The sequence below is a fragment of the Muntiacus reevesi genome, chromosome 2 (genome assembly GCF_963930625.1).
Source record: "Muntiacus reevesi chromosome 2, mMunRee1.1, whole genome shotgun sequence".
Lineage (NCBI taxonomy): Eukaryota > Metazoa > Chordata > Mammalia > Artiodactyla > Cervidae > Muntiacus > Muntiacus reevesi.
The window spans coordinates 152,316,355-152,341,430 of NC_089250.1; the positions used below are offsets into that span (position 1 = coordinate 152,316,355).

General features: G+C 47.8%; 1 protein-coding gene across 3 annotated transcripts in view; it reads right to left on the reverse strand.

Annotated features, from left to right (window-relative positions):
• Nucleotides 1-25,076, reverse strand: part of XPNPEP1 (X-prolyl aminopeptidase 1) — a 52,505-nt gene that overhangs the window by 8,424 nt on the left and 19,005 nt on the right. For all 3 annotated transcript variants that reach the window (XM_065923289.1, XM_065923287.1, XM_065923288.1), the window contains 13 exons: nucleotides 18,566-18,629; nucleotides 17,067-17,171; nucleotides 13,773-13,865; nucleotides 13,393-13,536; nucleotides 11,593-11,688; nucleotides 9,414-9,495; nucleotides 7,739-7,949; nucleotides 5,855-5,944; nucleotides 5,525-5,575; nucleotides 4,217-4,275; nucleotides 3,999-4,076; nucleotides 2,052-2,123; nucleotides 229-289 (listed from right to left, as the gene is read on the reverse strand). In XM_065923289.1, coding sequence (XP_065779361.1) covers nucleotides 229-289; nucleotides 2,052-2,123; nucleotides 3,999-4,076; nucleotides 4,217-4,275; nucleotides 5,525-5,575; nucleotides 5,855-5,944; nucleotides 7,739-7,949; nucleotides 9,414-9,495; nucleotides 11,593-11,688; nucleotides 13,393-13,536; nucleotides 13,773-13,865; nucleotides 17,067-17,171; nucleotides 18,566-18,629 — 1,206 coding nt within the window. The remainder of the gene's footprint in view (nucleotides 1-228; nucleotides 290-2,051; nucleotides 2,124-3,998; nucleotides 4,077-4,216; nucleotides 4,276-5,524; nucleotides 5,576-5,854; nucleotides 5,945-7,738; nucleotides 7,950-9,413; nucleotides 9,496-11,592; nucleotides 11,689-13,392; nucleotides 13,537-13,772; nucleotides 13,866-17,066; nucleotides 17,172-18,565; nucleotides 18,630-25,076) is intronic.

Consider the following 25,076-nt stretch of genomic DNA (forward strand, 5'->3'; position numbering starts at 1 on the left):
GAAGGCCAAAGTTGTTTAAACTTGAATCTGAGCCTGACCTTAGCAGACAGAATGTTCTTAAAATCTTTCCAATAATCAATTAAATGGATGTCATAAAGCAGATAAGCCTGACTCCACAGTAATGGGCTCTTTTACTGTCCCACATGTAACTTTTACTTATTTATACAATCCCTTTTCACAAGAGGGAACGGTCAGAGAAAGCAGAGGGCCTCTCAAGCATTCTCTTACCTTCTCATAAGCCGTAGGAGTTCCAAAATGCATGGTGCGAGTGACGTCTGTGGTTCCATCCCTGCCCAAAAGAAAGGGCAAGTTAGTGTTCACTCCAAAGAAGCTCTTCCTCAAATACAAGACAGGTGACAATGTGGAGAAAATTGAACCCTCATGCAGCGACTGGTGTTCGTGTAAAATAGTACAACCACTTTGGAAAGCAGTTTGCAGATTCATAAGAGGTTTCTTAAACACGGAGTGACCTTATGACCCAGCACTTCTACTCCCCCGAGTAAACCCCCGAGAGAACTGAAAACGTCCACACAAACACACGTACACTAATGTTCACGGCAGCATTACTCTTCATATCCCAAACATGGGAACAACCTAAATGTCCAACAACTGATGAGTAAACAAAATGTGGTACATACATACAATGAGACAGTATTCAGCAATAAAAAGGAATGAAGTACTGATGCATGCTACAGCGTGGATGATCCTTGAGCACATTATGCTAAGTGACAGAAGTCAGAAACTGACACTATATATTAATATTATGTAATTCCATTAATATGAAATGTCCAGAAGAGGCAAGTACAGACAGACTAAAGTACACTAGTGGTTCCCTGACTAGGGGAAGATGGAAAGTGACTGCTAACGGGAACAGTGCTTCTTTTTTGGGGGGTGATGAAAATACTCTAAAATTGATGATGGTGATAGTTGCAAACTCTGTGAACAAACTAAAAATCATCAATTGTACACTTTAGTAACTTGAATTATATTGCAATAAAGTTATTATAACAAATAAAATGAGACACAGTGTGAAAGCAAGGATGGCCCAGTGCAGTGGGAGTGAACTCAGTCAGGCCTTGACACACACACACTCATAGTCTACAATGTGAAGACTGTTTCATGGAAGGCACCATTCCTGGGGTTATGAATGAAAGTGGACCTTCTGGCAAAAGAAGGTCAAACTCCAACTCCTCCTGTCAGGATGGCAAGCAGTTTACTAGAACCTAAAAATTCCCAAATGCATCTTTTAGAACACCCCAATCCACCCCCAACAGAGAAAGGATAGCTTCTAGAATCCTGCTAAAATGTAGAAGTGACCCAAAGTTACACCATTACCCAAGTAATCTCAATACTCTTAGCTCTAGGCTGTTATTAACACCAACCCATACTTCCCAGGCTAGATTGTGGCTTTCACATACTTGGCTGAGCTCATTTAATAACAACATTCTCCACCAGGCAAAGTCCCAGCTGCAGTGCAAAATGGAAAATTAAAAGGCCTGGCTCATGCTCTCTCAATGCAGACAACACCTATTCCAGCTCCTCCTCATGGGTTCCACCTCAAGACCCAATCAAATCTTGGGTTCTCTGAGAAACTATTCTAGGTGATGACTGTAAAAGCAGCAAGGCATGAAGAAAGAAATTCAGAAACTCAGGGATGACCCTCATTTCTCATTCATCCTTTCAAAATTAAGCCCTCACTCCCCAAGGCCCTGAGGTCACTGTAAGTTGGGGAACTGGCAGGTGGTTTATGGGCTGGGGCAGAAGACTTCCAAATGGTTCTGAAAGCCTACTTTCAGTTATTTATTTAGTATTTAACAGCTTCCAGCCAAGAACTAAACATTTCTACCAAACAGTCTTTTGTGGGAACAGAATCACAACCAGGCTATTTCAACAAAGGGTGAAGAAAAGGACAAGACATGGGAACAATTCCATCAGTGGCCGGCGCAGAATGAGATGACCCGCTGAGAGATCTCGGCTGGAGCCTGGCCTGTCCATCTACTCAACTGCCCTGACGGCGGAGTCAGGCTCTCCAGTAGCCCCGATTCACTTACTTGTATTGAGCACCCGAGTCAATGAGGTACACCTCATCCAGAGACAAGGTCCTATTCGTCTCAGGGACCGGCCTAAGAAAGTTAATTACAAATTAATTATTCCACAAATGTAAATGCTTCCTGAACCTGGGAGGAGGGAATACAAGAGTTCTTTGTACTATGCTAACAACTTATGCAAGCCTGAAATTATATCAAACCCAAGTTACCCAATAGGTTAATTATTGCAAGTAATATTAACCTTCTACTCAAGACTAGTCAACCTATCTCCCCAACTAGATAAAGAGCTCGAGAAGGAAGAATAACATGTTTCTTTATATCTACCTCCATTTGTGACTAGAACAAAATAAGTGTTCATGAGATAACTGTAAAAATTACAAAAATAATAATCAACAGAAGCAAGAGGACCAAGCTGGGAAATGAGAAGAGAGCAGTCTGGAGTCATTTGTCTTTATTTTGGGGGGGAGGGGGGGGTGATGGTTCAGTCCCCTGCCTCCAGCCTCCACTTTTCTCCCTCAGCCCTAACCCCACCAGGAGCCTCCCCACTTGCTTCCTAGACCACCAGAGGGGCAGAAGGTGAGTGTCTCATTTTGGGAAAAAAACTAAAGGGACTTTTGCTGGGGAAAGGAGTAGATCATGATGCTTTTATACTAGAGCACTATTTTCAAATGAACGTGAGGTATTTTTTAAAGTAGCTCATTCCTCCATATCTCCTTCCAGACAATACTCTGCACTGGGAAAAGCTAGACGGGACGTGAGCATTCCAAGTCTCTGCCCTGCAGTGCAGAGAGGGTCTCACAGAGGTTCTGCTTCATTCATAGGCAGGAAGGGGGCCAGTAGGCACTCGATCCCAATGACTAGAAAAGATCACCAGATATGGGCCCAGCACCCTGCTTCTCAACAGGCTTCCAATAGCCACAATGAAGAAACACAAAGGAAAGTGAGATTCTCCCCACTTGGACTGAAAATTTTTATTTTAAGTTCTAGGGTCATATCCGGCCAGGAAATTCACCACCTGTGCTAAATATAAGACAAGAACTCAAGTGCTTTTGATAGTTTAATGTTGAAACAGAAGCATTAATATGAGAGAACTGTACAGTCACATCCGTGGCTGTCTCCCACACAGTAGCTTCAAAATTTGTCCCAAGACTAAAAACTCTAAAAGCGATTAGTAAAAAGGGTGGAGGGGGGACCTGTGCCCAAGTACAGCACAGTGAGACAGCCAGAGTGCTCCATCACGATGCCCATCACAGATGGGAAGCAACGAACTCAAGATACCCCACACGAGGCAAAACCATGTGGGCCAGGCGAAGCTGAAGCTGGAGCCCATGCAAGAAGCCTAGTTCCATTTCCCTCCACCTCCACAGGTGGGTCTAGCTCTCCCAGATTCATCAGTGCCCTCCTGGCCTCACAGTGGAAGGAAGCTTGGCTCTGTGGGTCCACGGGTTCGTGTGGTACAAATCCCCATATGCTGGGGAGAAAAGAGAGGGTACAGATTATCTCCTTAAACATAACAGGGTGCTCCACAACCTAGGGGTAAGTTAGTTTGGAATGGAGGTCATGGAGCTCACAAGACATTTGGACTAGTGCATCAAGAAGGCTGCCGCCGTCAGAAAAGAAAAACACTAAAACACTAAAACTTCCAACTATTAAGATTCAAGGATTATGACAACAGATACTGCAGTCTCAGAGGAAAGAGGGTTGACCCGTTTGACTACATCATGGACAATGTTGATGGGCAACATCGGTGCCAAAGAGTCGCTCCCAAAAGGCAGAGGCTTCGGATTGAGAGACAAGAAGACCTCAGAGATCTTATTTCACACATACGATCTCAACAGACACAGGGAGGTGGGCGCAGGGGCCTTTGATAAAACAATGTCTCTCCCCTGCTCAGGCTCCTGTGCAGAAGCAGCAGCAAAGCCAGGCAGCGTGCTCCTCCGCATGCCTTACGCGTAGTGAATGATGGCGCCATTGGGTCCCGTACTGGAAATGGTTGGGAAGCTCAGGTCCACAAAGTCAGCCTGCTGCCTGGAACAGAAAGACACACACAGGGCAGAGCGGCCTAAGGGTTCTTACTGTGCCAGCAATCAGGGTCCCGCCCAGCTTCACTGAATCTGCCAAGGACAGGCACACAGGACTCACAGGGCTCCCCGCAGAGGGATCCTTACCTGCGGAATTCCTCAGCTTTGTTGGCAGCTGAGATCTCTGTCACACCACCTTTGGGCACCTACGAGGAAGTTGCTTATAAACCACTGGGGTATGATAAATTCACGGGTCTCCCACATAGTATGAAAGGTGTTAGTCGCTCGGTCGTGTCTGACTCCTTGCGACCCCACAGACTGTAGGCTGCTAGGCTCCTCTGTTATAGGGAGTACATTAAAAGCTTACTTTTTCCTCAATCCCCATGTCTCAACTGTCCAACCTACAGGACACAGATTATGTCTCATCTTCAACAAGGAGGGAATTCCCAAAGGCTCTTACCAAAGTTATCTAAAAGTAAAAGGACTTCTATCCATTTAATTTTTCACTCAATTATCTCCCTCAGTATTATATCCTAAAACGTCCCCAAATTTAACCTATATTTAAAAATTCAAAAGCATTCCCACCTACAATATCCTAAGAAAAAGATTCTGAATAAAGATAAATGCAAAGATATTATTACAAGGTGCTTGGTAATTGCAAAAAAAAAAAAAATTCAAAAAACATTCTTAACATTTGAAAATAGGAGGAATGGGTAAATAAAGCAGCCTAGCCACTAAACAGAGTCCCCATTTGGATCATTTTTTTTTTTAAATCTCAAAGAAAATGGGAAATGCTCACACTATGATACTAAGTGAATAAAACAGAATACAAAATGATAGCAGTACAGTGAGAGACGTAAAAATGACCTACGCTGAAAAAAAAAAAAAATGACATATACAGATGAACAACTGCCAGACGGGAAAAATTTGTGGGAATCAAAGTATTTTCTTCTCCCAATGTAAGCTACTTTCAAAGAGTTGCTCATAAAATATTTAAAGGGAATATGATACCATTTAATAAGAGCACAAAGAAATCACCTTCCTATCAGCTACAAGGAGTGAAAAGGCAAGAAACTAATGACCAAGAATCAATTTAATATAAAAAGTTTTACGCCTTAAAGTTCAGAATATACACAAAGATCTTTTTCTCTCAATACAATCAGCTTGCCTGTAAGTCATTTTTCCTTATAATGAAAGTCCACTTCATTACAAGACAATTCCTTAACCCAGAAAGGATCCATTCTGTTAAGGAATTTCTTTCTTCATCTTTGTTACTGTTTTCTACAGTTTTTAAATTCACACACAACAAATTCCCACAAAGAACTCTTAAAAAGGGGTACTAAAATTAGATCAAGATCTTAGACCTCATGGTCAACCAGAGTCACAGTTAGAATCACATGTAGATAATTTCTGAATAATCTTTGTCCACGTGTTAAACAAAGACTAAGAACCAACCTCTTTTTCCAGCCAGTTAAAGAGTTCACATAAGGCAACGGCATCTTTAATCTGTGCAAATAGAGACATTTTTTTAAGTTATGACTGAAAATCAGATGGGCAGATCCAAGGCCCAGCCCTAATGTAGAGGACCACACACCACCAGCAGTCAGGGCTTTCCATGCCGGCGATTCCCATGACCCATCCAGTATTTTATTTCATTCTCTCATGAACTCTGGAAGGCTCAGAGAGGTTCCCACCTGCGCCAGGGTCAAAGCCACACAGCAGGTAAGGGAGCTGGGCCTTCTGACCACCACACACCCTCTCTTCTGCACAGGCTGCTTTACTCACATGAGCTCGCCTCATGCCTTCTGATTCAGCAGAATTCTTCACAGCTTTGGCGATGCAGATGGGGGTATAAGGCATACAGCAGCGATGATCCTGGGGCGGGAGGCAGTATTGTGGGAATCACTCACCCCAGACCAGGATCACCCCTCCAGCCAGGACTCCTCACTTTAGACAGATCACAGACAGCTCCCACTCAGGCCCTCCCTGCTGTCCCCTGGAGCCCAAAGACCTGCCCTTTTTGGGTGGTGACTCTGAGCACTGGTGAAAGGGGCTTGAGCTCATCCAAAAAGATAAAGTACATCAAACAAGCTATTTCTCATCTCCCCCCTACCCCCTTAGCTCTCTGAGATAGCTGGCTGCCAGCCAGCAGCAAGATGCTGCTTTTCAAACCTCCATGGTCATGGTCAGGGTTCACTAACGGATCAAAGCTTGACCGAAATAACCCCTTTCTGGATGCTAAAAGGAGGCCTTTTCCCACTGTCTGGGGATGCATGTGACCGATAAGGGGACAGGGAGCTCCTATTCCTTCCCACCTCATGCTCAGGGATCAGCTACCAGTAACAGTCAGGTCTTAAAGGGCTGGGGAAGAGCCTTCCCAACTGAGAACAAAGTCAGAATCCAGCCCTGTGTTAGAGGGAGCAGGGAATAATTTTGCACCGAACTTCTCAAAGGGCTCCCTCTTTCCACACTCCCTGTTCTCTCTCTCTCTTGCACACCTGCACATGAAACAAGGCAGGCATGACCCCCATGGAAGTAAAGCTCTGAGTAACTCCATCACACAGGGTGATAGGGACAGGGGTGCAATGGGAAAACAGGACTAGGTGGTCAGGCCTGGACCCCTCCCAGGATGGCCCCTGCTTAGTGGAGAAGACAGGATATTGCTGGCTTTGCCAAAGGCCACTCAGCAGCCAGAGGTCCAGAGTAGGACTCAACTCTGGGCCTCAACTAAGGCTCAACTAAGGCGGCATGGACTCCTGCCGCAGGCCTCAGTGAAAATGAGGGGCCCATGTCAGCAGATTAGCACCACCCAGCAGGGGTTGGGTCAACGGCATCACTATTGCTATCATTTGACCTCTGCTAAGTCCCCAACTCTCTAAGCCTCCCTGGGCCTCAGGTCTCCTTAACTATAAAATACGGTGGGGGAGGCAGATATAGAGTAGTGTTTCCCGAACTTCAGACACTCCCACACCATCTGCACAGGGCTTACCCAGGTTGCCTACTCGCTGGACCCTTATTTACTTAAGACTCTTCTTTAGATGATCTTTGAATCAACAGTCTATTGAAATCAACTCTCTCTTAAGAAATAATTTTTATAATACATGGTCTCGTATGCTAATTATATTTTTTTCAACTACACACTAAAATGCTTTTTTTAGTTGAAGTATAGTTGATATATATGTCTTAGATATAATACAGTGATTCACAATTTTTAAAGGTTAGACTCCATTTAAAGTTATTTGAAAATACTGGCTAAATTCCCTGTGCTGTAAAATATATCTTTGTAGCTTATTTTTTTTTAATACATAGTGGTTTGTACCTCTGAACCTGGTACCCCAATCTTGCCCCATCTCCTTTCCCTCTCCCCATTGGTAACCACTGGTTTATTCTTTAAATCTGTTAAAATGCTTTTAAAACAGATACATTTAAATAACCCTAAGAATGAATGTGTACCACCTAAAATCATCTCATGCCACATTTGGAAAACACAGGACTCACTGGGTTCTAAGAGCCCAAAGGGCTCATTGAAGGGACTACACCTCTGATATGACACCCAGTCCTGGAAATCTGCCTGAACAACCAAACTCTGCTTCAAAGAGAAGTCGTCTGATGCCAGGACCAGCCTGGTGGACAGAGTGGTAGGCTTTGATCGGCTCTGGGGCTACCAACCTTGGGGATGGCCTCGCTCACAGCATAGCTGGCCTTGTCACTGACCCAAACCTTCTCTCTTGGGGAAAGGCTGGCACACAGGATCTTGAGCTCGCTCAGGATGGACTTGTACGGAAGCACCTTGATTCTGTACTCGGCTTCCAGGCCCAAGTCAAGCAGCAGGTGTTCCTTCACAACAGGGGCATCTATGCGGTCACCATCAATGAAGAGCCTGCAGAGGGGCCAGAGGAGAGGTGATAGGAAAGGTGGGCGCAGGAATCAGAGGCCGAGAACACCGACCCACCCATAAGACACAGGCTCTACCTTCCAGCATCCCAAGTGAGCAGCCTCTCTTCCCTCCATGCCCTTCCCAAACCCTGCTCCCCAAACTGTGCTCCCTGCCCGTGCATGCTACCTTGCACCCTGTCCCCCAAGCCAGGACCTGGGCACTGTCCTCCTTGATGCCCCTCTTCCCCTCCTTCATGGAGATCTTTGAACTTATGGCCTGAGCACCCCTCAAACCTCCCCAGCTTTCACTGCAGCCTTGCCCACTTGCTGCCCAGGTTAGGGTTAAGGCTAACCACTACCATCTCTCATGGATTAGTGCCATGGCCTCCTAACTGGTCTCCCTGCCACCAGTCTTCCCTATCCACCCTATTTTTCAATAATCATAATCCACCCCATAATTTCACTCCAATCATAAATTCTCTATGATTTACAAGCCTGACCATGCAGTGCCCTGTGGAAACTCATAGCATCCTCAGGACAAGGGCCCAAGCTCCTGAACCTGACTCACAAGGCCTTGCTTATGTGGCCCTGCCTACCTGCCATCTCCCACTCCAGGTTCCAACCACACTGGGCCAGCCTGGGTCCTTCACTCTCTCCTGTCCAAAGTCTCTGAGAATGCTGCTCCCCGGCTTAGATCACCTGTTTCTCTTCCTCCTCATTCCCTACTCACCGAGCTAACTCCCAAGTACCCTGAATCTCTGTCTCAATATTACTGTCTCCTCTGATCAGGTCAGGCCCCTCCAATAACATCCGTACCTGCCCCACTGACGAGTGAGTGCCAACTATGCATCGGAATCGCCAACTCTAACCCAGAACCCTGTCTGCCTCATTCACCCCAACACCTAGTGGAGACTCTACCGCGTAACAGGCACTCAATAAACAGGTCTGAATGCAGAAAGCCACTCAAACAAGGACAGCAACGGCAGGAAGGCCGCAAGCAGCAGTTTAAAAGATAATTCAACGAGGCACGACTCGGGGGTTTTTCCTGCGTCACTTTTGACCTTCTGAATGATGAGGTCTATTTGCACTGTGGACCGAGGGCTGTATAACAAAGTCCACATCCCCCTCTGCCTTGGCAGCTAGGAATCCAACGTGCAGCCTGAACAAGTGTTTGCAGCAGGAATTCTGTGAACTAAGCTCACTCTCTCCGGTTTTGTTCTGATGTCCTCGACACTTAATTTTTTAATCTTCTAGTACTACCAATCATTTTCAGGATTATAAGAGAGGCAGGATATAAATCAACACCTATTGTTAAGGAAGGCAGAAGGGAAAGGGAGGCAGGAAAGGGCAGGAGAAAAGCAGGACCCTGGTGCACGTGAGGCCGAGTCGGGTGGGCCCGAGCCAGGGGGACGGACCGGGGCTCGGAGGAGCTGTGCGGAAGACCTTCAGGTGCGGGGCCAACACTCACATGATCGTCTCTAGTCCTAAGATTGCATAGGAGAAAAATACAGGATTGTGCTCTACGTCTGATCCTCGGAGATTGAATAGCCCTGCAAGAAAAAAAAAATTCCTGTCACCCGCCCGACCGTGAGCTAAGGGGCAGCTGGGAGGACGCAGAGAGCGCTTCCACTGGCCGGGAAGGGCCGGGCGGACCTCTCAGAGGCCGGGCGCCTCCCTTCCGTCTCGCCGCTGAGCTGCAGTTGCGCATATCCACCGAAAGAGGGCACCAGAACTGTGTCTGTCGCTGCCACATCACCACCCCGAGAAGGGAATGGAAAGAGTTATTAGTCAGAACACCCGAGAATTGCCCTCCAGACAAAGAGTTGAAATGGTCCACCCGGCGGTGACCCGCCAGGCCTGGCCTTGCCACAGAAAAACCTCTGGCACTCCCAAGTACCGGGGCGGGAGCCAAGGACTCGCTCCCTTCTGAGGCAAGAGACCGAGGGCAGAGAAACGGAGACCCGCCCGCCAGGGAGGCCAGATGCGGCCCTCTGTGTGAGGGTCAGGAGCCCCAGGGAGGCGGAGCTTCCCAGCAGAGGAACAAAAGCAGTGAGTCAGAGGGGCTCTCGGCCCAGGAGTGAAACCCGAGCCGGCGGCCCACCCGGAACCACGGCTGGGTGGAGGACCTGCCTGGCCAGTGTCAGGGCCCTGGTGAGGTCACTGCGTGCTGGAGAAACGAGAGGGGCCGGCGCTAAGCACAGCTCTCGTCCCAGGACCTCCCGCAGCCTAACACTTGCTCTCCGGGGAACCGGGGTGCAAAGAAGACACTGGTATAAAACGCACTGCCTGTATTTTAAAACCATGGCTTCTTCAAGTACAGCATGGAGGCAACATGTTTTACCCATCAAACCCAACTGGCAATCTTTTTAAATGATTGCACCTGGGGTCGGTGAGAGTGTGGCAAGGGGGGTGTATTCATACACGCGGTGCAACCTCTCTGGCAGGTACGTGGCAATACCGTCAAACACCCTACCGTGCACACACCCTCCAGCCCATAACACCACCTCCAAAGTCAACCAAAAACTGAAAGAAAATGATCAGAAACTAAGACACAGATTGTGATGCACCAACTTTGATGGCAGTCCTGTAATACAATCATAAGAAAAAGTGGAAATAACTCAAAGGTCATCCTGAGAGGAATGGTTAAGTAAATTGCACTATAACCATATGATGGGATATTTAATATTCACTTAAAATTATGTTTATATATGCTTAGAGTAAATACAGTGGAAAAAATCAAGTTACAAAATTATATATGCACAGAAATGTTAACTGATTCTGTGCAAGAAGATTATAGGTGACTTTTATTTTTTATTTCTACTTGCTCTGCACTTCCCAGATTTTCCACAATGAAAACGGGGGATATTTAAATAATCAAGGGGAGATTAGCTTCATATGTTATTTTCTCTGATGTTGATGTTATTAAGTTAATCAAGGATATAAATCACCAACACACGTGACAGTTTAGGGGCTAGGGATTAGAGATTGTGCAGTAAGCCATCTTTCTCTAGTGAAAAAAAAAAAAGATAAGGCAGTGCCTCTTCTCAGGTACTGTGGGTCAAATCCAGTCAGAAAATAGAAAAAGAAGGTTCAACCTTATTCATTCAGGTTCTAGAAGGCACTGAACAATCCATAAGGATAGTTTAAGATCTAAAGATTAAAAAACTGCTATTGTATCAAAAGGTTTGGTGAACTTTCAGCTCCTGAGTTTTCTGAAGTAGAAATATTTCTAGAACATCCTCATTGTGGAGAATCTGGGAAATACAGGAGAAGTATAAAGAAAAAAATATCTCCTATGAGCTCACTTCCATACCTATAGAGACAAATGAATGTTGACAGACACAAAAAGTTTGGAGAAAGCGCCCTTCCTCAGAGGTGTCACAGTACTGAGTAGACGGGCCAGATGGGGACACCACCACAGATTTAACATCAGCGCCTGGCTGTGATACTGCTCCAGACCAACCACAATCTCCTCCCCAGCTCCCTGTAACTGTCCATCCCACTTGGCATGCCATATACCCACTGGTGACGGTCTTTTGCTTATTCTCTAACTACACAGAAAACTGAATTCTGTGAACACACAGATTCCCAGAGAACCAACTGAGAGGCTGGTTAACACGCCCCAACAGTGAAGCCAGAGCACTCACACGCAATCTCATCCAGGGCAGTGACCACAAACCACACGACGTTCCTCTCAGCCATTTTCAACCGGAGGTCTGCAACCTTGTCCTTCCAGGAGATGCCTGCAAGAAACAAACATACTTGCCACTCCAGCCCCTGGTCTGGTCCCGGGGACGGGTGAGAGCCAAGTGAAAGAACCCATTCAAACATTCTTAACCAGCACCACATCCAAGGGAGCATGTTATCTGAGCGGACAGAATGCCTGGATACCAATCCCACACAAGAGAAGTGACTCTGTCTAAGCTAGTTGACTGTCCAGAGCCCGGACTGCCTCACAACAAAATTAATCCATTTGTTCATCCAACAAATGTCTAAGAAACGTCTCTCCTGCCCAGGCATCAATATCTGCAATGCTGGTCACTGCAGTTACAGTTCTGAGCTACATGCAGTCCCTGCCCTCATGGGACTTACAATCTGGAAGGGAAGACAGACAATTAAACCAGCAATTGGTTACACTTCTGTGTAAAGACTGCTGCCATAGAGGAAGCACAGGGAGCTTCGAGAAGACACTACCCAGCAGAGAGAACTCTGCTTTAGAGTCTTTAGAGGTCAGGCAAATATCACCCTCTACCTTACATTTCTAGAGCCTCAAGACCTGCCTTTCAGTGCTAAGATCTAGGAATTCACCACAGCCTGTTTCAGTGTGACTACCACTTCCAAACCACACACGCGCTGTCAGACACAGCCGGCGACTCCCTGCTTCTCCTGTGGGCCCCAGAGACGCTCACCCCACCACCACCACCACCCGCTGACAGGAGACAGCACTTGTGCCCACGGTGCGGCCACCTGTGAGCAGGGCAGGCATCTGTCTCATGCACACAGCACCGGGCAGGGCTCTGCACATGGTGCGCACCCACGTGTCCGCTGACCCGAAGTCTCACCAGCCAAACCTGCTCTCCCTGCTCTGTAAGCAACAGGTCAGAGCCTCTCCTTCAGCTCAGCAGAATCCCAAGCATGCTGATGGACAGTGTTTAGCTGACCCAGGGCCCCTCACTGGACCCACCCCCTCCTCGGTCTGCAATACCCCCTGGTCAGAGAGTCACAAGGAAGCAAGCTGGGGGCGTCCCCACAGCCAAACGCTGCTGTGAAGGTCAGCTCGGGAATTCTGCTTAGAACTTGGCTGAGAGTCTGGGCTGTAATGCTTTCTTCCCAGGACCCTTCTGGGCAAGGTGCCTGCATTCCAGACATCCCTGCTCCACCTCTCCTCTGCTGTTTCGACAGCAAGATTCACTCCCCTCTGCCCCACCTCCAGGCCTTTCCCTCTGCACTCCTCACTCTTCCATAAATCCACACTTTCATCTCCCACAGACTGTTCACAGAACGTGCTCCTCACTCACCACTATCATGCAAGCCAAAGAAACCCACCCACTCCCCAAAGCCTCTACGGCAGAGGACAGATAGAGGGCAGGGAGCCTGGGAAGGTAAACCTACAAGTGCTGGCAGAAGAAAAGGACATGGAATCTAGAAACCTCTAGGCTCTGTGTCCAATATCAGACGCATTAGAGGGACAGTGAGCAACTGAGTGGTTAAAAAAAAAGCCATCTCAGCAGCATCCATGGGTCTGCCCAGAGGAGCTCTGTGAAAATACACTATGCCCAAACAGGTGCCAACGGTGGAAACAAACTGAACTCCTGCTGCACCCAATGCCCCACGTGCCAGAGTGGGGCCAAATCCTCCCATTGGCTCAATGACCTGGCTCCAGAGGACTTCCATTCAGGTGGAGGGGACGATGGCCAGGGCCTGCCGGGCGCAGCCATGGTTCTGACCTGTGTAATCCAGGCCCAGTGTGATGAGCGGTTTGCAGGGACGCTCGGGGCGGTCTGTCCAGATCTTGTCCACAAGGTTGTCCTTGACAGGAATGAGGTGGTGGCCAGCACTTCTCAGAACCTTGGCCATCTTCTTCCAGTAATCTGAGGAGAAATACTGGTGGTCTCGCTGTGAACTGAACACCCTCTACAGGCAGCAGGGCTCTGAGAGCCTGGCATCTTCTGACAGGCGATCCTACAGCCCTCTGCTACTCTTCTCCTCACCCTGACCTCCCCTGTGACCTCATGTCATGCTGAGTCCCCAAGCAAATGAGGAGGCTGGGGAGGCATCTAGAACCCCAGTCCTTACCCAAGGACTGGCAGGGTCTCAGCTTACTCACCTGTAGGAATGATCAGTGGGTCTACACCAACCCTGGATCCTTCAGGAAGTACACTCACCAGCCAGTCTTCCTGAGTTGGTGTGTCCTTCAGACCTACAGAGGGAAGAACTGATGAGAAACAACTCCGAGGGAGCCTGAGCTCCTTATCCTACCCAGAAGGATGCAATTCACCAATAGCATGAGAAGAGGGTCTTTATCAAGCACCTTCTTTAAAAAGGATTGACAGCACTTGGAAAATCTGAACTTCCCTTCATCCTGGAAGACTAGAAGAAGGGTTAGATGCTATAAAAGGAAAGCATAAAGTAAGATGGTATATAAGGGGAGGATGAGACAGAAGAAAGAAGCAGCAGGATTTCCCTAGACCCCTGGTAAAAGGCATCCTGCGAATCATTGCAACACAGGTGCATGATGTCATCCTGAAGACTGTCTCATTGGCCTTCAGTGACTTCCCCACTAATGGTGACAAGAGCGTGAGTGGTGAGATGGTGCAGGCGGAAGCTCAGAGTCTCCCTTACGTCCCAGCCAGGTAACGCGAATACATGCGCAGAACTCTCCCCTCACCTGGAGGGCATCATTGCAGAAGGAAGGCCCCGCCAGACAATCAGGCCTGACTGGAAGGCTGAGCTCAAGCCTTAGCAGCAGAAACCTATCCAAAGACTGTAAGGAACACGCAGGAATCCAACATCATGTCTTTAACTGGCTCCCTGGGCTTCCCAATTACCAAGAGCACACAGCCCTTTCCATGTCTAAGAGACTAGTCATAGGACACCAAGTAAGCTTCACAAAAGGAACTAAAATTATTTTTGACGCCCCAGTTTTTCTTTAATCCAACCCAGTTTATCTTGTACATTTCAGATGTATACTTTTTCATCAGATTTTTGCTAAACAATTAACAAACATTTCGGTAAAATATCAAAGAGTGAAAGCTCACATATTCCAAAACAGTACTGATTTTTACTACCTTCCCTGAGTACTGATAACCACATAACAGACGTTCAAAGGTTTATAAAGAAATGAGCTCATGAATCTCAAAAGCCTGCCTAGAAACTGTCACTGAGTGATTTTCCTATCTGATTCTTTCTTATTTTTTTTTCCTCAAACCACGAAACAAGCCACTTATTAAGGAAGTTTCTTGATTGCCCCTAGTGTAACTTGCACAGGGTGACGTCATATCATCTCCTAGCAGACAGATGTTGGGAAAAACCCCAGGGATCAATCACTCCCCAGCCACACCCACTAAAACCTCCCTACACAGGAGAGCCGGTGAGGAGGTGGGCTGTAGCGGAGGCTAGAGCCGGCTCGGAGGGAAGGAGGACTCCTCCCCCAGGGCTGGTCTAGGGAAGAGGCAGATAGTATTCGCTCCCCTGACACTCTGACCCCCAAAGCACTGACATATCTAACAGCTGTAGTTTAGGCCCCAAAGAGAGATGCTCACGTCCCAGAAGCACACTAAATGAGACCCTGGGGTGCAAGCAGAAAATATCAGAACTTCCATTTGTACTTCTTCTTAAAAAATAAGGTATTAAACTGTGCTTGTATCTGAAATACACATGGACGTAGCACATGCACCTAACATACAAACAAATATACATATATGCTAAGAGCGCATGAACCAGCAACAGAGAGACATGTAATCAAACAGTACAAAGGCCTAGAGGCCTATCCACTTACAACAGCCCCACAATCCCGAAGGCCTGTGTCTGTGTGTGTGAGAGAGAACACAACTGGGACATCAACCTGTAGTGTTGACGTTTCTATATTTTAAGAGTTTTGAGAAACCCAAGTTTAAAATAAATCCATTGCCAAGATAAAAACATTCTTAATTCCTCCCTAAGCCAAACATTTATACATGTATATGGAGAGTGTGTGGAGCATGCACCCGCGCGCGTGCGCGCACACACACATAACCTCGGTAATAGATCCTGGGGTCAACTCAACTCAATATCAACAACCCTCTGTTCCCAGAACTGTGAGTCTGGAAACAACCCGATTTCCTCATAACTTCCAACAACAAGAAACATCAGGGATTTGGCCTTTTCTCCTCTTCCTCACTCAGCCCTGGCAGCTGTTTTCCCCTTCTTCTATTGTCCAAGTTCAAAATGCAGCAGGCTGTACCTTTGCACAATCAAAGCCATGTTTTGAAAGACTATTCTGATGACAAGGAAAAATACAGCACACAATTAAATGAAAAACCCGTGTACACACACACATGCATTATCATTATCCAATAAACACTGAGCTCCATGCCTTCCATATATTATTTCTTTAATCCTCACCACTTTATGGTACCATTATCATTCCACCTCATAGATGAGGAAACTGAAGGTGAACTAATTTGCCCAAGAAAGCTGCAGACCCATGCTCTCGCCCTGTGACTAAGCTGCCTGAAGCGAGTCAGGATCCTCAGAGGGAAAGCTTCCTATTTTGGTTGCCAGGGGCCCCTTACCTTCACCTCATTTGAAATCATGAGGCAGCAGAGAGCAATGGCAAGGCCCCTAGGATGTGAATCAAAGACACAGGGTCCTCTCTGCCCCTCAGCTACTCCTCACTTAAACAAGGGTTCTGAGCCAGGACCTTTCAAAATTGAATGCATGATGGTTTGTATATAGAAGCCTGTCACTTTCTTGTTCTTCCTTGTATCATCAACTGGAATGTGTTCCCTCAAAATTCATACACTAAAGCCCTACCTCACAATGTGACCTATGTTTGGAGACAGGAGCTTAGGAGATACTAAAGGTTAAATGAAGTCATAGGGTAGAATTCTAATCCAGTAGGATTGGTAGCCTTCTAAGAAGAGGAAGAGAGAGAGAGAACCATGTAAGGATAAGTGAGAAGGTGGCTATCTGCACGCCAGGAAGACAGCTCTCACCAGAGCCTGACCACACTGGCACCCTAATTTCAGATTTCCAGCCACCAGCCACGAAAAAATAAATTTCTATTGTTTTTCCCCCTCAAAACTTTGGACTTTTTATTTTGTATTGGGGTACAGCTGCAGCCCATGGGATCACAAAGAGTTGGGCCTGACTGGGCAAGTGAACAATGACAGCCGATTAACAATGTTCTGGTAGCTTCAGGTGGACAGAGAAGGTACTCAGCCATATGTATACATGTATCCCTCTCTAAATTTCTGTTGTTTGAGCCACCCAGTCTATGGTAGTTTGTTACTAAGACAACTTGGATTCTATAAAGGGTCCCTGACCCCATAAAAGGGTTAAGATCCAGAAGCCCTGAGGAATTCCAGGGTCTCCTCCCAAGGCGGCCAGCTAAACTTGAGATGGCTGTGCCTCTACGTACCCATCTTCATGAGCGTCCAGTTGCTGTCCATCTGCTTGGCAGCCTGGAGAAAGTAGCGCCCGTCCGTCCACATGGCCGCATGTTCTTCTGTGATGATGGCTGTGCCTGGAGGAGGGGAGCAAAGAAATGAGAGCAGTTCCTGACAAGCACCGAGAAGCTGCACAAAAAGGCAGCAGGCGGGCGAGCAGGAGAGAGGCACCAGACTCCGTGTGGCCCCAACACCAACCCCCACGCTGGGGGGCAGCTGGGCCTCTGACTCCAAGGAGACCTCCAGGCAAGAGAAGACAGCACCGCTGACAACCAGCTGTGGGCCAACCGCTGAAAGCAGCAGTCTGGAGGCAGCCTGGGTACCGGTACCACGGGACCAGTAGAAAAGACCCCATGTGCACAACGTGAGTCAAGACCAGAGGAACAGAGGTCTGTGGACAGAGGGCCACAGCGGCCTCTAGTCAACAGGAGTGAGGCAAAAATGGTTCCTGCTCAGCAGTCACAGCTACCTGCTTCAACAGACACCCCAAGGAAGGTGTTTGGCCTTTCCCAAGGGAGACCACCTGGGCGCTGTGAGCATTCAGGGAGATACAGGGAGTTTATGCCTCCACCTCTACCTGCCCTTAGCTCCCACAGGCCCAAAAGAACTCAGGGTCTTCAGCAGAGGTGTCAGCCAAAACCAATTGAAATGTGCCAACCAACACATGCACCTACATCAATGGAAGCAGTGCGCTAATTGCGAGGATAGGGGCTCCCGCCAAGCCTAGTCACTTAAGAGGATGGGAGCCTGAAGGGGAAACCCGCCCTTGAGGGTGCAACAGCTCTTGGAAAGTTAATGCAGGGCGCCAGTGTAGCTCAACATTAATCTTTATTATTTGAGTTGAAAGGGAAAAGGAGGAAACCAAAAGTTAAGTGCTTAGAGAATTACAGGGGACCAAAAAGCTAAGGAAGGGGTCCTGAGGATGCCATTCTTGTCCCATTTCTTATCTGCAGAGCCAGTTACACAGGGGTATTCATGATATACTTATCTGTGTGTATGTTATATTTAATAAAAAGTTCAACAATATTTTTTTTGGCTGTGCTGGGTCTTCACTGTGGCAGGCAGGCTCAAGAGCCTGCAGGCTTCCCTAGCTGCAGCAGGAGGGTTTGGCTGCCCCAGGCATGTGGGATCTTAGGATCAAACACGCACCCCCTGCTTTGGAAGGCAAATTCTTTTCCACTGGATAACCAGGGAAGTCCCCCAACACAGTTTTTAAAATAAAATTTTTTGACTTGAAAAGCAAAAAGTCATTAAAGAGAAGCATCATTAACACATGAGAGAAGAAAAGAAAACTAAAATGTAAGCTTAGAGCTACAGGCACCAGGACCACACCCCCTCTGCAGAGGGTCAATGGGGACGTCTGGTCTGCATTTTCTTTTTGGTTCTGTATCACAGACTGAAACTGGGTCCAGTTATTTTAGGGAGGCAAACACAAGTACCACAAGAACAAAGAGAGAATTTAGTGACTCACCTGCAGAGCCATCAAATCCAGAGACAAAGGCGCGCCGACAATCACACGGAGCAATGTACTCACTCTGGAAAACAGAGAGGTCAAGGAAGTGGACCTTGATCAGTCACAACCCAGCAGGACCACAGAGGCTGGCAAAAGCTGGGCACCTGCCTTCAAGGAACTGACAATCAAGCCAAAAAGGCAAGCTGAACATTAAAAAAAAATTAGTGCACGCTATAGATGACCCTAATTAATTAAGGGCTAAAAGGGCTACTCCCTTGAGTCTCAATTTTTTCACCTGGCAAACAAAGCAAGAGAAATAGATCAAAACTGCTCTTTCCTCACTGAGATCTTACTCAAAAAACAATCTGATAGCCTTCTCCCTTCCTCGCCACTGACATTTAGGCATCTGTTATTTTTCTGAAAAGCCTGAATTTCTGTTTTATGTGCCAATAACTCTCTAACTTAACTCTCTTTAGCTATCAGCTTATTTCTGAACTTCCTGTCTGTATCCCCCATCCAAGGCAGTGTCACCAATCTCTCCCACGCAGACCCTGTCCCTTCCTGTTAGGGAACAAATGCTTCCTCCAACCCAGAAGGCTTCAGCAAAATAAAACGTCATGTTCAAATCCAGGCCCTCCCCAGCCTCTGAATGGAATGGGATCAGGGAGAAGAAAGTAAGAGGTTCCATCCCTGGGGAGAGGGTACGAGGCCACAGGGTGTACTTTTGTGCCAGTGAGGCACAGAGACTCAAGGAACTTGTCCAAAATCACACAGCTCAAAAGTAACAGAGTCAGGATTTGAACCTGGGCAGTCAGCTCCAGAGCCTCCACTCAAGCCCTATGCCACACTGCCCCACTAAACACATCATCTTCCATCCTCAAAATGACTCTCCAGGATAAGACCAATAGCAAATTAGAAAACTGAGGTTCAAAGACAGAATCTTTAAGTAACTAACAGGTCAGCAGCAGGGCCATGATCTGATCTGCTTGAGCCCAGAGCTGCTGTTCCTTCTCCTGTCAGCAGGTTGTTCCTGAGCTAAAGGACCTGGCAGGGTTAAGAATGCTTAGGATAGGGCGGTCCAGGGGCTAAGATTCTGTGCTTCCAATGGAGGGGGCTCAGGTTTGATCCCTGGTGGGAGAACTAAGATCCCCAGTAGTGCAGGCAGAATGCTCAGGATAGAGAAGGGGGCTGGGGGGGAGGCACTGACTAGACCCGAGGGCATTTTGGGACAATCAACACAACACAGGAGAAAAATTGGCTCCCAGGTTTCATTCCTGCCATGTGGATGAAAGCGTCCCCTTTCACCAGGGCAGTCATAATTACAGCCTCAAACCAGGCACAAGACCATGACCCACAGAAGTGCTGGAAGGGCCACAGAGAATCACAATGGTGGCATGAAGGAGTTCTGTGATCTCTGAGCCACCGCTGCCCTCCAGCAGGCCCTGCTACGTGCTCTGTGAGGCATCTCCCCCGCCCTCTCAGCCTCAGTCCTCACTTCTACAACGGGTCGTTTCAGATGGTTGACTGCAACGGCCAGCAAATGTTTGATCCCCAACACACAAAGGAACATTGACCAGATAGTACTAAGGACACAGAAAGAAATGGCCACCAGCATCACTGATGAACTGTAGAGTCCTTTGTTTATTAACCCAGCAATTATTGAGTGCAAGACTGAAAAAAAAGAAAAAGGCCAAGATGGGGGATTGGGTTCCCATCCTTCAAGTTCTGCTGAAGGAATAGCAAGTACATGTTCCATACAACTCACCAGAAACCTGAGCGTGCTGCACACACACAAGAGAAGAGATGATACTAATGTCTCCTTCCTGAGTGGTGGAATGGCATCTGAGAGGCTGGGAAAACTAAAGCCTTGTGCTAACAATCACAGTACACAAGAGGACACAGCACACAAGGAGAAAACACGGAGTGGACACTCGAGTGACAAGGAGGTCCCCTTGGCTTGGGGCTCTCCTACTCAACACACAGCAAGGACTGGAACGACAGGCTGGCAGAGAAGAACTGCTGACCTTGACCTGGCTTGGCTCTGGCACACAGGGACACTCTTGAAGAGTGCCCGCTCCCGACCTGGGGAAGCCTGGGAGGAGGCCTGGGGTCCCCCAGGGGTTTACCTAGAGTTTCTCTGAAGAGAGGTGGAATTAACAGCAGGTGGACATGTTTGGTTTGGGATCAAGATGAGGGCTGGGGGAAGAATGTCTAGACATGACCTAAGTGGTCAACATGCCAGAAAGACATCGCTGACCGAAGCTGTCACCTCCACACCAACAGGCTACGCAGATGCCAGACAAGCACTCCAGGCCTCCCCCCTCTTCCCCCAGCCATGAGGCTGGCAAAGCCCGGGAACATTCTCCCTAGAGACCAGCAAAAGGCCTAAAATAAGCCAAAGCCTTAGCATACTAGGGAAAAGGCTCAAAGAAACACAGCCATGGGCTTTTTCTCCAAAACTGTGATGTCTCTCCATCTCTAATACCCCCATCCAAGCCCCCCTCATCTTTACCTGGACCGCTGCCCCTGCAATCCACTCTTCACACACATTCACAGCGAGCTTTTCAAACTGTGTGTTTGTGTGTATATCATATTAACATGTGTATATATATGTGTGTGTATCATATTAGCAGGTGTGTGTATATGTGTGTGTATCATGATAGCATGTGTGTGTGTATATATGTTATGTTTTTCAAGGGGATGCATGCTTAGTCATGTCCGACTCTTTGTGACCCAATGGACTGCAACCCACCAGGCTCCTCTGTCCATGGGATTCGCCAGGCAAGAATACTGGAGTGGGTTGCCATTCCCTACTCCAGTGGATCTTCCTGACCCAGGGATCAAACTCATGTCTCTTGCATCTCCTGCATTGGCAGGCGGATTCTTTACCACTGGCACCACCTGGGAAATCACATCACATTAGCAGCATACTTACAACCCATCAATGACCTCCCATTACACTTAGGGTAAAATTCAGACCCCAGTCCAGACCCCAGGGCAAGGCAAGCCCTGCTCTCCTCCCAGAACTGTCCTCTCACAACCCGCCCATTCACAGCACTCCAGCCACAGCACCTGCTTCTTGCTCCTTGCACTTCCCGATCTCATTCCTCCTTCAGGGCCACTGCATGTGCTCTTCCTTGTGCCTGTAGAAGCCTCCCTCTCATCAGGGCATGGCAAGCTCCTTATATTTCAGGTCAGATCTCACCTCCACAGAGAAGCTTGACTGGACTCTCCAGCTCCAGTAGCCACACAGCCCCTTCTACCTCTTGGGTTAGCACGTGCTCTCCTGCATGACTCTTTCATGCTGTTACTGTACTGTCCTGCCCACCGGAATGTAAGTACCCGGAGATCAGGGTGTTTGTCTGTCTTGTTCATCACTGTCCCTGCACAGGGCACAGGCTCACAACCAATACTTGTGGAATAAGTAGACAAGCAGGAAGAAAGATGGACCTTTCTTCATACTTAAGACTTTAGCCACCTCTTTGAAAATGGAGAAAGAGCTCCAAGGCAAGAAATGGAGGTGGCCTCTAGAAACTGGAGAAGACAAGGAAATGGATTATCCCTAGAGCCTCCAGAAGTCACCAATCCCTGCTGATTCCAGCCTTCCACAGCTGGAAGATAATAAATGTGCGCCACGGTAAGCCACTAAGCTTGCCACAGCAGCAACAGGAAGCTAATGCTTTGTCCAACAGGAAGAAGACCAGAAGGGATCATAAATGGGGTTTCAAAGCCCTAGGGTACGACAGATAAGTTAAAAGAGTAAAGCAGGACAAGGGGCTGCCTTTTCTAGAGAGCAGCTCCTACTCAGCTTTCATTCCTATCACGCTGCAGTGTGGGCTCCACCTTCAGTATTTCAGGAGAGGCTAAATAGATGTGTGCTCGTGAGATACCATCCCATTTTTAAATGTTGGCATCTAATTCAAACAATAAAATAACACACAGCCAAATAAAGTGTATCAGTAAGCTACAGGAAAAAAAAAGAAAGAAAGTCTCAGCCATATCATAATCCAGCTTCACACTTGCCCCTTTCCACAAGCTTTCTGACCCACCCAGCTATCAGAGACCTCCCACATCTCTGAATTTCACAGAACCATCCACATTGGCATTGATCCATGTCCCCCACCTTGGGTGATGATAACAAATAATACTGGCTAAGACTGACTAGTTGCCAGTAACTATCTTCATTCCCCCTAATTCTAATCTTTACAGAAGCTCTAGAAGGTATCATCCTACCCACTTATAGGTTAAAAAAAAAAAAAAAGAAAAGAAACAGCAGCTCAGAGAAGTAAATTACTTACTTACCTCCCCAAGAGACCACTGCTCTAAAAGCAGAGCTGAGATCTGATCTCAGGTCTGACATTTCAAAGTCCATGCCTTTGCCACACTGCCAAGCAACATTTTTTATTCTGTATAGAGACTGCACATCTGGTCTGCACAATTGGATTATAAACTCTGAGGGAACAAGGAACACAGGTATGCCCCCCATTCACCCCTACTTTCATCAACCACGTGACAGATGACTCCCACACCCAGGAATCAAACCTTGTTCAAGCCTGGCTCCTGCACTTACTGGCTAGGTAAACCTTAAGGTTCAATTTTTCATCTGTAAGGCAGGGATGATAAAAACGCCCATGTGGGAGGGTTGAGGTGTGACATAAAGCAACTAGCACATGCTAAGCTTTTGATAAACTATATAGCACTTACTATTATGTACCAGATGATGAATTAGGCTCTATGGGAAACATAAGAAAATATCTTCTGAGTGGACAGTCCAGCAAACAAAATAAGACAGGTGTCAGTGAAACGTCGGCCCTAATAATCAGTACATAAACTATGCTGCACATGCCGTATGGTATCTGCTATAGTTTCAAGCTCAGATGTGCTTTGAATCCTTCATGCCAAGCTCAGAGGTTAGACCTGGCCCACCACAGACAGGTGAGGAGAAGCAGGAAGGTAACACAGGGAGGGGGGAAAGTTCAAGAAGGCCCAGAAGCAGAGGTGTGTGGCAGGACAGCGAATGATTAACCTGACTGCTGAGGCAGAGCATTCTAGGGAGTGGCAGCAGAGATTCCTGGAAAGGCAGGCTGAAGACAATGGTCAAGGACGTCAAACACCACACTTCGAGGCTTGAACTTTTTCCTGCAAGCTCTAGATAGAGAAAAAGTTCAAGAGGGGGTAGTGACGTGACCAGAGCTGGGTTTTGAGAAGAGTGAGCACCATGGACACATGCGGGTTGAACAGAGAAAGCGGGGCGATGGCTGGGTGCCATGGAAAGCGTGACTGAAGTCACCCGAGCCTGTGCGGGGTGACAGCTGTGCCCCCCGCTGGCCCTTCACCTGCGTAAGCCATAAGCCTGGCACAGCGCCTCAGATACATGAGGTCTTCCCCAAAAATGAAACCGAAAGACTCAATGGCTGAGTGTGCACAGGAGGTCCCCGCGTTCAGACCGAACAGAGACGAGAACTACCAGACCCCGAGCTCTGAGGTCACATCCGGTCCTCGGCATTTTCGTCCCTTTTAAACGAAACCAAGTCAAGGTAACAGGAAGAACACGGGATAGCTGTCCAGAGTCAAAGATACCCCTTCCCCGCGGCGCAGTCACTGAAAGCGGGTGGTTTCCCATCGAGGACTTCACGTCCCAGACCCCCTCGCAGCGAGGTGGGGTCCCGGGACTAGTTCTCGCCAGTGCGCCTGGCTCAGGGCCACGCAAGCGGATGTGCCTGTCCACACTCCTCCCCTCCCGCCAGCTGGAGTGGTGGCATCACGGGGCGGAACGTGCCTGGATCCCTGAACCACCCCTCCTCCTTGTGGAAGAAAGTCACCCGCCAACCAGGAGCACCCACTCTGGGCTGCTACAGGAACGAAGTAAGGCTCTACAGCACCGAGTCAGTGCCACTTTGAGGGGTGTTCCCACAGCAAACATTACTCCAATTAAGACAGAGGCTGAAACCACTGTGGGATAAAAATCACTACCTCCACCCCAGGAGAGAGCCTATTTAAGAAATAAAAAAAACAGGAAGCCAACTCCAGGAGGAATGGGAGTAGAATCCAAAGAGTTTAGGAAAATCTGATTCATGTCTTCCAGAAGGAGGAACCATAAACACAGCCAAAAATTCAAGTTGGCAGAGTCAGCCCCGCCAGGACGTGATCTTTTGACTAAGCTGTGCCCAAAAGCAGAATGAGGGGCCTTACAAAAGGAGAGGATGAAGAGTTCAGATTTCTCAAAGGTGGTGCCAGTGCAGATCTGGCCCCAACCAATGATTCTCCTGGTTTGGGGCCAGCAGTGCCCACAAATCCCAACATTTGACTTCTACAGTACATGAAAACACCCAGATTACAAGACAGAAAGGACACATCCTTGCTGTAAAAGTCCCTCAGGGCCCAAACTCATTAGCTCCATAACCCTTGTTCTGAATTTAAAAGAAAAAACCCTTAGAGTTGCAGAGGACAGAGAAGAGCAGACCCCTGGAGCGCCAAGACCTTGCACAATCAGGCATTTGGGGTGCATATTCTCTCCAGCACGCAAGAG